Below are 13600 nucleotides of genomic sequence, written 5' to 3' on the forward strand. Positions count from 1 at the left end.
CAAGGCATGCAGCTTTTCCAGGACAGCGATGGACAATGGATTGCTTCCCCTCTAATAGTTTGCAGCTATAGCTGAAAAGGAAATTGGTTTGCCCTTCAGTGATGAATCAAAAAGGCAATTGATTGAACAACACATTCTGGTGTCCACGGCACTGAGTGGTTGCGCTAATAAATTTGAGATTTTTAATAGATACAAAAATATTTTGTTAGGTGTCCGATCTACCTCATATAAAGGGCACTGTAATAAGACAAGTGGGGTTGGTGACACTGTGCTATGAGTGAAATTATATTTTGCTTTAATAATACTAATGTGTTAACCTCAAGATAATGGTGCAGTGGTAGACTATTTTCTTAATTTCTCAAATATATAAGGATTGAATTTCAGTTTTGATAAATTAGAGGATAAATTTTTCTTAACAAATGATTGACTTAAAAATATTAGGTTGATGGAACACCCACTACGAGTATTTTTGATTTATTTTGATGAACGATGAAAAATTTTCGTAGGATCATACGTTGATCACTATAGAATTAATCAGCGTGAATTAAATATATGATATAATTTTAAAAATAAAAAATATAATAATAATAATAATAATAATCACGTGTTCATAATAATTTTATATAGGATTCTTTTTCTTCACTTAACTCGCCGAAGGATTTTTTTTTCTAATTCATTTACTCCCCGATTCATTTACTAAATAAATTTTTAAAATAGTTTATACAGCCGATCTTCAAAATATTTATTCCATTTAGTATTCAAATTCTAATTTTTTTTTTAGTGTTTTTTTGAGTATTTTACCATTACACTATATCCGTAGATAAAACGTAACGGTAAAACAAACGGTAAAACTCTAGTCTCTCTTACTATTTATTTATTTATTTTTACCTTTATCCATGGATTTAAATCCTGTGGGGCCCTCAAAGTCTGTTAGTCAAGATATTTTGATGGTAAAAAATAGCTCTAATTCGTATATGATATGGTATAATCAGGATGGGCAGCCGAGTACTCCCTGGTTATTGATGAGTGAGAACTCCTCATGTTCTCCATACCAAGTAGAAACAATTCCTTGCTCAAGATCAACACGCAATTAGAGGCGTTAGTCTTGTTCCGACAAAGTCCCTTCAATGGTTAAATGAGATTTTGAAAGTAGAAAGAATTAGAGGAATAGATAGTTGTATGAGAATTAACATACCTCGTCTTGTATTATCGACTTTCTTTTATAGTTCTTTATATGTAACAGTTCGCATTATGACATTAATATTCTCCTTATGCAAGATTCACCGATAATGGTTATTATTTATCTCGCCGTTTAGCAACTCTCCTTCTTAAAAACTTTATTAGGGTGTGTCTGATTGATATTATCTTTGATAATCTTGATTATTCATCCAAACTGATCAATAAAAATCCTGTTTGATTTAGGTAATCGATGATTCTCCAGTAATATTTCATGTTTGATACATCAACAAAAGGGACATGCAACCCGGAATTAGGAAACTTTGGAAAACTAAGGTTTTTCTTTATCCCGAGTTTAACGAATTTTTTTTTACCAAAAATACCCTAAGAGAAAAATGTAAAAAAAAATAGAAAAAATGTAAAAATAAAAAAACATAAAAACATTAAAAAGGAAAAAAATAGAAAAACGTTTAAAAAAATTAAAAAAAATGTTAAAAAAATAAAAAAAATTCGTAAAAAAAAATAAATAAAACAACGTAAAAAAATTTTAAAAAAACATAAAATAGAAAAAACATATAAAAAAATAAAACATAAAAAATAGAAAAATAGAAAAAAAAAATTAAAAAACTTAATAAAATTTAAAAAACAAGAAAAATGTAAATAAAATAAATAAAAAATGTTAAAAAAAAATTAAAAAAAAATACATAAAAAAATAAAGAAAAATGTGAAAAATAAAAAGTAAAAAAAACATATAAAAACGTAGAGTTTAATAATAATAATAATAATATTATTATTATTATTATTATATTATGATTAATTTTGTAATACAGTAAAATTTTAAATTAGGTTATTCATTAAAACCTTCCAATAAATAAATTTTTATTACATTATCTATATTGAACCAAATAATATTTGGTTATGTTTTATTCCCAATAATTTTGATTATATATAATAACTTGAATCAAATGCACCCTAAAAATTATCCTTTATCTATAACAGCTAATGTTCACCATTAATTGTATTTATTATGTTGCTTACTTCGCCCTTCCTTCTTGAGTGCTAATCAATCTTTATTCGTCTCTGAGCCTAATTTTTTAGTACAGGATCTTAGAGTCGGGCACTTCTTGTGACTCCGAGTCTATTCCGAGTATCAAATTCTAAGACCGGGGCATACAGGACTTTGATCTTGATTTACAAGCCCTCACTTAAAAAACCCCTTAAATAACAATAGAATTATAATTACATCGCTAATTTGATTGTTTTAACCAAAATCATATTTAATCTATTTAATTTAGCAATAGAAATAAATTCTCGCCACTCAATTAGCGACTGAAATTTAATTCTATCACTACGTTAGCGATGAAAATTTAATCCCGTCGCTAATTTAGTGATGAAAATTAATTTTGTTGTTATTTCAATGACATTATTTAATTAAGTTGTTGAAATAGTGATGAAAATTTAATTCCTTCACTATTTCAATGACAGAATTAAATTTCCATCGCTAATTTAATGAATTCTGGATTTACTGACCTGATTTTTTTTCCCTATCTCATTGATCTCTCTCCTCTCTATCTGATTGTCAGTGTCATCTTCTCCGACATGCGATCTACTCTCTAAAACACAGGTAATCCTCTTCCCTCTCCTCTCCTCTCCCTCCCCACCCATCTTCGATCACGACCACGGTCTCTCGTCGAGGTTGTGAGGCCGACCACAACCTATGCAAGCTCTGGCTGCGGACTCTCACCCAACCGTGAGTTTGGCCAGTTGCAAGCTAGGCCACAGTCTCAGCCCTGGCCGTAAGCAAGGACGCAACCTCAGCCCTAGCCACGAACTTGTCCGTCCTCAGCTTGGCAGGTCGTGGGCTTGGTCGTGGCCTCACCTAGCCCTTGCTGTGAGCTTGGCTCGGACCGCAAGCTCAGCCCCGGGCTCAAAGATTGTTGAATTGGTCAGGGGTCAGGTGGGTGTGAAACTCCGGTATTTGATTATTGTTTATGCACACTTGTATTTGATTGTTGACTTCATAATATTGGAATGTGCATGATTCTCTATTTGGTGTTGTGTGTGTAGGCTTTGGTGTGCATTTTCTTTGGAGACAATCTAGTTTCTTTGTGCATCGACTTTAGGTATATCGATCATGAATGGTTATTTATTAATAGTATTATGTTTTAATGATTTAATTAAGCTTAAGTTTAAACTATATGCATGTTTAGTTTTACACATTTGTTGATTCTTAGGTGTCGATTCTGCTGACTTCTTGTGGAGATAGAATGCTTAGCAGATGGAATTCAGCTCGTCCATTTGCTACGAAGTCTGCTTATTTCTACTTGGTGCATTGATACTCTTTTTTTTTCATTTCCTTGTGGGTCTTGGGGAGCTACAAGACCATATTTCATAATTAAGATAATTTCAAAATCTATTTTAAAAAATACCTCTATCTAGCATTTCCATTGTGGGAAGTCTCCCTCGAACTTCAATGGATAAATGTTTAGTCCGACCATCGTCTTTGTACTTCAGTCAGCGATAATCCCTTCTCAAGTGGTTGGATTCTGATACCACTCATTGGTTTAGCGGGGGTCGACAAGATGGGGTGAATTGCCTGTATAATAAAAACAAACCTTTCCTAATCTCTCGACTCAAATTAGTCGCAATCGCACAATTATAACACCTCAATTGAACAACTATAAAATAAATTAACTGTTGGTGCAACCTTAGGTCAAGGTTGACTTGGTTGACCCGACTCGAGTTGTATTTTGATGTTTGACGAGAATAGAAAAGTTGTATCTTGATGTTTGACAAGAATACAAACTTGGGAGATTGCGGGTGCAACCTTCGGTCAAGGTTGACCTGGTTGACCCGACTTGAGTTGACTTGATTCGGTAAAGTCCAAGTATGGAGACTTGGCACGGAAAAGTCCAAGCAGGGAGCTTGGCACGGGAAAAGCCCAAGTATGGAGACTTGGCACGGAAAAGTCCAAGCAGGGAGCTTGGCACGAGAAAAGACCAAGCAGGGAGCTTGGCACGAGAAAAGACCAAGCAGGGAGCTTGGCACGGGGAAAAGTCCAAGTATGGAAGCTTGGCATGGGAAGTTAGAGAGGGCTCGGTAGCTCGTTCTCCGGACTAGGTCAGAGAGGGCTCGGGAGCTCGTTCTCTGGACCGGATGAAGTCGGAGAGGGCTCGGTAGCTCGTTCTCCGGACTAGGTCAGAGAGGGCTCGGGAGCTCGGTCTCTGGACCTGACGTGGAAGTCGAAGAGGGCTCGGTAGCTCGTTCTCCGGACTAGGTCAGAGAGGGCTCGGGAGCTCGTTCTCTGGACCGGATGAGGAAGTCGGAGAGGGCTCGGTAGCTCGTTCTCTAGACCGGGAAGGCTTTAGGTTTAAGGCTGGGAAATTGGATCGGTCTGCAGACCGATCCAGTGATACTATGGGTTATCTGATCGGTCTGGTGACCGATCAGTAACCAAACAGTGGCTCACTGTAAGGTATCTGATCGGTCACTAGACCGATCAGGAAACGATCAGACGATCAGGAGGCAGAAAAAGGTAGGGGGATCGGTCTGTGGACCGATCCACCTATAGCCTGATCGGTCCACAGACCGATCAGGCTTCGAAGCCAACTCTCACAGAGAGTTGGTTGATCGGCCTGGGGACCGATCAGCCTAGGGCCTGATCGGTCCACAGACCGATCAGGGTCCTCCTGGACCGATCAGGATGGAGCCTGATCGGTCCAGGCTTAGCCGTTGTGACTCAACGGCTAGATTTCTGGATTCTTCTTTGTCTTCTTCGCAGGTGCAGGATATAAGGCCGCTACAGTAGAAGAAGGTGAGACAACGCTTGCTGACTACGGTTCTTGCTCCGACGATCTGAGCTTTGTTGAGCTCTCCACTGCTGAAGCTTCGTGTGAGCTTCCATCGGCTGGTTTTCTAGCTGCTGTTGTTGGATCCGTGAAGTTGCTGCTTCATCAACGGACTCTAGTAAACAACGAGAAGACAAGCAAACTTGGTAGGGTGTTTTTACATTCATATTGTCCATTGTTTTCTTGCTCTATCTTGTACTCCTTTATTGCTGTTGCAAAAGAGTTTGTGGCGAGGTTTCTCCACCCAGAAGGAGTTGTTGTTAGCCGGTTTTCCGGGGTCTCATCCACCGACGGATTGATAGGCTTCGTCCACCTTACGGACACGCCGAGGAGTAGGAGTATCATCTCCGAACCTCGTTATATCGTCGTGTTTGAGGTTTGATCATCTTCACTTTCGTTTCTACTCTTTATTTCCGCTGCGCTAACTCAAATTGTAGGAAGAAACGTGAATTTGGGGTCGGTTATTCACACCCCCCCTCTCTAGCCGCTATCCGAAGGTCCTAACATTAACAACTTAAAGGAAAGAGACAAAAAGAGTTACTTGGTTACAACCTAGGTGGTTGTTAATCCAAGACAAATAAAAGTACAAAAAAAAAATCTCCTTCATTGAAGGCGGAGAAGCCTCTTACACTCATTGAATGCTCATAAAGTTACTAGGAAATTAATAAGACTATTTCCTAGGTTAGGGGGTCTTTTTATAGCCCCTGAAAAACTCTATCAATAGCTTGAAGGCGCCTCCAAAGAGGTCCAAGGCGTCCTCCATCGGATAAGTTTTATCCACTGTGGATAAAACTCTATCCGCGACTAACAACTATCTGAAGGCGCCTTCAAAGGCTAGAAAACGCCTTCTTACTGTTCATCGAAGGTGCCTTCTAAGCCATGAAATGTGCCTTTCAAGAGGCATTGAAGGCGCCTTCTAGTCCATGGAAGGTGCCTTCCACAGGGCAACTTAGATCAATAATTGATTGCTTCGCATGAGTGATTCTCTGGCTAACCGGAGTTGAGTTCACCCGAACCCAACTCTAACCTTCTTCTCGAATAGTCTTCCTCCCCGGCTTCTCGTTTTTTGGACCGCCGCACACGTCCTTCTCGTCCGCCGGTGTACTCTTCTATAGCATTTTGTCCTTCGGATGCACCGAATCCGTCGACTCCTTTCTTGTGTCATCTTCTCGCTAACTACGTCTTCTGCTCGACTTCTTGTGTTCCTAAACTCCTGCACACTTTGAAACAAGGATCAAATACAACAGGAGCTAACTGAACTTGGTCGATTACATCAAAACAACCACGAGGTACTAATACTATTTATCAACTGCAGTCGCTTGACTCGCCTTTGACCCACCAGGCCTTCCCGCCAGTTGTCAAGTCCACAGACTCAACTAGATTTCGACCGATTGTCAGGTCCCGCAGACCCAATCGAACTTCCTGCTAGATATCAGGTCCCACAAATTTATTTAGACTTCGCATAAGTTATCGAGTCCTATGAACCTAGTTAAATTTTATTCTAATATCAAGTCTTTCATACCAATTAATTTCCACCCACTTGATAAAATAATTAGATCATAAATACTCTAATTTAAATTTATTTATTATTTATTAAAATTTAAGTTAATTATTTTTTTCGGAAAAGTTATTATTCGGAAAAAGGTATGCTGACTCTCACTTCACTAACTCTCAAAATCTCACTGAAGCATCGGAGAAGATTTGTCGGGACATGACCAACACTCTCTGACTATACGTTGATCTTGGACACAAAGAAAATTTTCTACCTGATACAGAGAACACAAAGGAGTGTTCGACTCTCAACGCTTAGAAAGTAGTCAGCTGCAGACAACCGAATTTTGACGTATTAATAATACCTTTAACCGATAAATAATTTCATTATTTCACCCATATCAACCGTACGTGATTAAAATTTTATAAAAGACAAACTCCATTGCCATTATTCTTCTAATTTCGAACTACATAAATACTTAGAAGCAAGGTGTTGCAACAAGTTGTAGGCCACTCTTTTTGCGCATTGTGATCCCAAAAACTTCGCTCATGTCCATCTCCGCACCTTCGAGCAGTTTCCACTCAAACTTATGCACGAGGGTAGCAAGTCCAAGCTCGATGACGGCGATAGCAAACCCAATTCCGGGACAAATTCTCCTTCCGGCACCAAAAGGAGTCAGCTCAAAATGCTGCCCTCGATAGTCGATGTCATTGTCGAGGAACCTCTCCGGTTGGAACTCCTCGACTGTCTCACCCCATGAGATCGAGTCTCGTCCGATGGCCCACACGTTTATGAAGACCCAAGTGTCCTTGGGGATGTGGTACCCTCCGACGGTGGTGTCACGAAGCGATTGTCTCGGGACCAATAATGGCCCTGGTGGATGGAGGCGCATGGCTTCCTTGACGACTGCACGTAGGTAATCCATTTGAGTCAAGTCGTCCTCGGAGATGTTTGATTTTGATCCAACTACTTGTCGCACCTCGTGTTGCAATTTCTTCATGACACGTGGATTGCTGACTAACTCCGCCATCGCCCACTCGATAACAATATGTGTCGAGTCCATTCCAGCCGCATACATATCCTGCCCAAAACAATATGTTAACTAATATATTAATTTTTTTTTTTGATGTTTATCCAATAAAGTAACTAATTATCTTTTATTTTTAAAAAAACTGATAAAATTGATGGTCAAACTCACCATGATCATTGACTTGATGGTGTCCCTCGTCATCAATCGCTTCATTTCGTCGTCCCCGTCCTTCTGCAGCGACAGCAACACCTCGACGAAGCTCTCCGCCGTCTCCTTCGGCTCCTCACCGTCATGATCCCCTTCTCCGGCTGCGGCGCACTTCCTCTCGTTATCCTCAATTATCTGCTCCATAATCTCATCGGCTCGGTCCACCATCTTCCTCACTCGGCCGCTGATCATCATCCTTCTCAGGCACGGCAGCAGCGGAAAGCAGTCGCAGACGTGGAGCGTTCCCATGGCGACGGACACGTCCCCCATGATCTCGTCGATGTAGTCTCCCCACGCGGCGTGCCTCGAGATCTCCCCGAGCGTCACCCGCCCGATCACGTGCTTGGCGAGAGTGTTCAGCACGCGGGTCATGTCGATGGCGCGGCCCGGTGCGGAGGCGCAGGCTCCGGCGATGTCCTCCACCATGGATGCCACCTCTTCCTCGCGGACGTGTCGAAAGGAGCGCACCATCTTGGCGCTGAGCAGGTGGAGGAGGCTCACCTTCTTGGCCTGCTGGCGCAGAATCAGAGATCGAGAGATTATAAATTAGATTGAAAATGAACAACAATAATTCCACCCCTGACCTGGCGCCAGTGGTCCCCATAGGGAGCGAAGGCCACATCACGGCCGTTGCGGGTGAACATGTTGGGGACGGTGAGCGACGGCCGGCTGGCGAAGACGTGGTCCTGGTGCTTCATGACCTCGCTGGCCATATCTGCCGATGACACCACGAGAGCGGGGACTTGGCCGAGTCGGAGGAGCATGAGCGGGCCGTGGCGCGTCGACATGGCTCGGAGAGAGCGGTGGGGGAGCGAGCCGAGCTGGTGGAGGTTTCCGATGAGGGGGAGCCGCGAGGGGGAAGGTGGCTGCACCAACTTGGGCTTCTTGGCGGAGGAGTGCCAGAGGTATTGAAAGAGAGTAACCGGGAGCATGATGATGACGACAACCATGAAGAAGAGATGGAGGAGGAGTGGGCGGGTGAGTAAGTTCAGGAGAAGAAGATCCATGGCTGCCGGTGCTTTCCGAGTGCAGTTCGGCCGGAGTGGTGCATAGCGCCGTTATATAGGGGGCGGAAGGAAGGATGAATGGAGTTCGGCAGCTGAAGTTAGAGGACCGTCGTTATGGCTCGCTTGTGACGCCCGCATGCATGCGCTGCTAATCCCGTCTAAATCATATTTTATATATATATATATATATACCCACGTGGATTAGAATATTGGATGCGTTTGGTTTGATTTGTGTGTTTTTTATTTTTTATTTTTTGAAAAATATATGTTTCTGAAAAACGATGTTTAATTTATATTTTTTATATCTATTTTTTTAAAAAATAACTAGTATATTTTAGAGAAATAGAGAATGATAAAAAATAAAATGTGTAAACCAAACGCATCCCGGATCATTATATGAAACTTCGCGTTTGCAGCATGTTTTCATTTAAGAATGTGTTAAACTTCCCTTATATGAAACTAAAATTTTCCAGCATGCATATTATATGAAACTTCGCGTTTAAGAATATAAATTATCTCGTAAGCTTGAGTTTGAAGAATGAAATATTTATATTTGTGATCGTGCCAATTAGTTTCGGACAGGATTACGATGTACGTAGTTTAATTTACATTTAAGAATGTCTGGTGCTTATATTTGACTTAAGGTTAATGTGGAATGTTATAAAAAAAATTATGATTTTTTAATAAAATTTTGTTATAATTTTATATAATATAATTTTATTATGATTTTTATAATAGAATTCTGTTGTGATTTTTCATAATAAAATTTTATTATGATTTTACCGGATCTAATGTTTATGCATTATTTATAGGGATCATTATAAATTTATTGTACAACAATAATCACAAAAATCATTAGAAGTGATTCTCTTATATAGAGAAAATTATAATAAAGTTTCAGCCGTTTGTATGGAGTAGGCGCGTCATTGAACCACGATAACTCTTCTTCTTTCTCTTCTTCTCCTCCTTTCTCATGTTTGCTCTCCTTTTGTGTGTCTGTCTTATTGCTTCATGCGATCTCTTTTCTCTCTTCCTCTTCTTCCGCAAGTTAGAGGTTGAGAGGTGTTGCCCCCTCTTTGTATAACAATTGGTATCAAACCTATAGATTTTTGACGGATTTCTTCAACATTTTGGGGACGACTTCTGTGAAATTTGATATGATGAAGTTTGACAGAACCAGAAACTTCAGATTATAGCAGAGAAGAGTCAATCACTTATTGGTACAACAAGACATGGTGAAGGCGCTAGGAGAAAGGAAATCGAAAAGCATGGAGAGATCAGATTGGGAAGAACTTCAAGCAAAGGCAATGACAACAATCAAGGTTTATCTTACGGATGATGTGATGTACCATGTCATGGATATGGAGTCATTAATAGCAGTTTGGCAAAAGCTAGAAAGTCAGTACATGTCAAAGTCATTGACAAACAAAATATATCTTAAGTAAAAATTATTCGGGCTAAAGATGTCAGAGGGAACTAATCTGAGCCAGCACATCAACGTATTCAATCAGATTGTAAGTGATCTGAAGCAAGTTGATGTGAAGATCGAAGATGAAGACAAAGTGCTGATGTTGTTGAATTCTCTATCTTCATCTTCTACGTACGAGAATTTGGTTACTACCTTGATGTGGGGAATGGAAACTTTCAAATTGGAGGAGATCACAGGTACATTGCTAGGTTTTCACCAAAGAAAGAAAACAAGCGATGAAGTTTCTCAAGGAGAAGGACTTGTGGTAAACAACAATCAAGAGCGTGGTAGGAGAAAATCTCGACATGGATCAGGCAACAACAACAAGACTCGTTCTATATCGAAAATAAGAAGGTGATCACGTGCTACAAGTGAGGAGGCAAAGTTCATATTAAGAGAGATTGTCGAGAAATAAAGAAACATGTTACAAGAACAAAGGTAGTTTGACAAACTCTGCAAATATAGTTGAAAAGAAAAATTTAGAGAGCGATGATGGAGATATGCTATGAGTTATATCGAGTTAAGAGCAGCTGATGGATGCAAGAATCTTAGACTCTGCATGTTCATATCACATGACTCCAAACTGTTGGTTGCTACTCGGAAAACCTAATGGTTCCACTGTACAAAAATTCTATACAAAGGTCTGAACCTTTTCCTAGCCACCATGTGTTCTTTTAAATTAAACTTGGATCGCCTGCGGAACTTAACACGTTTGATCCAAAGTTTAATTTATTTGTTCTTTTAGGTTTAGACTTGGATCTCCTGCGGAACTTAACACTTTCGATCCAAATCACCTAGGTTATTAATTCTATTAAATATTAATTTCCAAAATTGGCTTCCAGTATTGACGTGGCGAGGCACATGACCTTCTTGGATATGGGAGCAACCACCACCGACTAGACAAAGCCTTTTAAGAAAAACTAATATTTAATTTCCTTAAATAACTTTAGGTCAACCGAAAAGAACAATCAAATCACAAGGATAAAGAAAAACAAAAAAAACACAACATCGAAAATAAATTCGAAATACTAGAATCGCATGCCTCTTGTATTTGGTATTATTTCCAAAAATAACTAGTATGATGCGGAAAGGAAAAATACTAGTTATACCTTTTTAGAAAAACCTCTTGATTTTCTACCGTATTCCTCTTCTAACCTCGGACGTTGTGTGGGCAACGATCTTCCCAGATGAGGACCACCTAGCACCTTCTTCTTCTTCCTTCAAGTTTCGGCCAAGCACCAAAATCCAAGGATGAAGAACTTTTTCCACCAACTAAGCTCCAAGGGATGTAAGCTTTCACTCCTTCTTCTTCTTCTTCTCCAAGTAGTATCCGGCCACCACAAAAGCTCCAAACAATGGAAGAGTTTCGGCCACCACAAAGAGGAAGAGAGGGAGAGAGGATGGCCGGCCACAACACCAAGGAAAAAGAGGGAGAGAATAATAGAAGTTGTGTCTCATGAAGGCACCCCAACCCCCTCTTTTATATTCCTTAGCTTTGGTAAATAAGAAAATTTAATTACAATAAAATTTCCTTAACTTTCCTTGACAACAATTAATTAAGAAAAATTAAATAAAATTTCCTAATCAATTTCATCATGGTCGGCCACCTCAATAGGAGCAAACAAGGCAATTTCAATCAACAATTAAAATTCCTTATTTGTCTTCGGAAATTTAAAAAAAATAAAATTTCCCTTTAAAATCCCTTCATGGTTGATAAAAAAGAAATTTCTATAATTTTAATTTTTCTACATGTGAATAATTTATAAAGAATAAAAATAAAATATCTTTCCAATCTACAAATAAGGAAAGAGATCTAATCTCTTTCTTTAATCTTTTGTAGATCCTTTTAAAAAAGATATTTTAATTTTTAATCTCTCCAATAAATTATATCTTTCACATAAGAAATATTTAAAATTAAAATTCCTTTTAATTTAATGGGGGCCGGCCACCTAAGCTTGGGTTCAAGCTAGGGCCGGCCACCCATGAACCAAGGCTTGGCCGACCCTAGCTTGAACCACAAGCTAGCTTGGTCGGCCCCTACATCATGAGTACGAAGGTGGGTATAGGTGGGTATAGTACTCTATAAATAAGAGGCTACGATAGGGACCGAGAGGAGGAATTGGTTTTGGTCTCCCGATAAAATTAAGCATCCTGTGTTCGCCCCGAACACACAACTTAATTTTATCAATAATAATTCATTCCACTAGAGAACTATTATTGAACTACCACACCAATCCCAAATTACATTTTTGAGCTCCTTCTTATTATGAGTGTGTTAGTCTCCCTGTGTTTAAGATGTCAAATGTCCACTAATTAAGTGAGTTACTGACAACTCATTTAATTAATATCTTAATCCAAGAATAGTACCACTCAACCTTATCATCATGTCGAACTAAGTCCACCTGCAGGGTTTAACATGACAATACTTATGAGCTCATCTTGGGGACATTATCAACCTAGATTACTACGACACAGTTTCTTTCTATAATCAACAACACACACTATAAGTGATATCATTTCCCAACTTATCGGGCTTATTGATTTATCGAACTAAATCTCACCCATTGATAAATTAAAGAAATAAATATCAAATATATGTGTTTGTTATTATATTAGGATTAAGAGCACACACTTCCATAATAACTGAGGTATTTGTTTCTTTATAAAATCAGTATAAAAGAAATAACTTCAAATGGTCCTACTCAATACACTCTAAGTGTACTAGTGTAATTATATAGTTAAAATAAACTAATTCCTAATTATACTACGACCTTCCAATGGTTTGTTCCTTTCCATTTTGGTCGTGGGCTACTGTTTATAATTTATAAGGTACTGATAACATCATCTTCTGTATGTGACACCACATACTATGTTATCTACAATATAAATTAATTGAACAACTACAAACAAATGTAGATATTTTGACCAAATGTGATTCTTTATTCAAAATAAATGTTTAAAAAAGCTTAGGCTTTCAGTATACACTCTAACAATCTCCCACTTATACTAATGACTAAGCTGCCATATCTTCTGCCATACATCTGATTCTCATTCCTTCCACATGCCGATCGAAAGCTTTTGCCGGAAGGGCCTTAGTGAAAGGATCTGCCATGTTATCTGCTGATGCAATCTTGGCGATGACAACTTCTCCTCGCTTCACGATATCTCGTATCAGGTGGTACTTGCGCTCTATATGTTTACTTGCCTTATGGGCTCGTGGTTCCTTCGAGTTTGCAACTGCACCGCTATTATCACAATAAATTGTGATGATTTTGGGCAAACCAGGAATCACATCTAAGTCCATTAGAAAGTTCCTGAGTCATACTGCTTCTTTAGCCGCCTCAGAGGCTGCTACATACTCAGCTTCCATGG

The 13600-nt window shown here is 39.1% G+C and overlaps 1 protein-coding gene across 2 annotated transcripts; it reads right to left on the minus strand.

Moving 5' to 3' along the window:
• Nucleotides 1-6860: 6860 nt before the first annotated feature.
• Nucleotides 6861-8856, minus strand: LOC122045283 (cytochrome P450 71A1-like). Of its 2 annotated transcripts, none has more exons than XM_042605428.1 (3): nt 8338-8856; nt 7715-8266; nt 6861-7597 (listed from the first exon to the last, which is right to left on the minus strand). In XM_042605428.1, the coding sequence occupies exons 1-3, from the start codon at nt 8758-8760 to the stop codon at nt 6995-6997; spliced, it is 1578 nt and encodes a 525-aa protein (XP_042461362.1). In that variant the 5' UTR covers nt 8761-8856; the 3' UTR covers nt 6861-6994. The 2 variants fall into 2 exon arrangements, with proteins under 2 accessions (XP_042461362.1, XP_042461363.1); XM_042605429.1 differs by having other exon boundaries at nt 7715-8263; nt 8338-8838.
• Nucleotides 8857-13600: the final 4744 nt, after the last annotated feature.

This window comes from Zingiber officinale, chromosome 2B (assembly GCF_018446385.1).
Source record: "Zingiber officinale cultivar Zhangliang chromosome 2B, Zo_v1.1, whole genome shotgun sequence".
Taxonomy (NCBI): domain Eukaryota; kingdom Viridiplantae; phylum Streptophyta; class Magnoliopsida; order Zingiberales; family Zingiberaceae; genus Zingiber; species Zingiber officinale.

Bases quoted from the DNA above. Each gene is read 5' to 3' on its own strand.
- LOC122045283 (XM_042605428.1), bottom strand. From the start codon at position 8,760: ATGGATCTTCTTCTCCTGAACTTACTCACCCGCCCACTCCTCCTCCAT. The intron at 8,267-8,337 runs GTCAGGGGTGGA...ATTCTGCGCCAG, and splicing joins ATGGGGACCACTGGCGCCAG to CAGGCCAAGAAGGTGAGCCT. The intron at 7,598-7,714 runs GTGAGTTTGACC...TGTTTTGGGCAG, and splicing joins CCATCAAGTCAATGATCATG to GATATGTATGCGGCTGGAAT.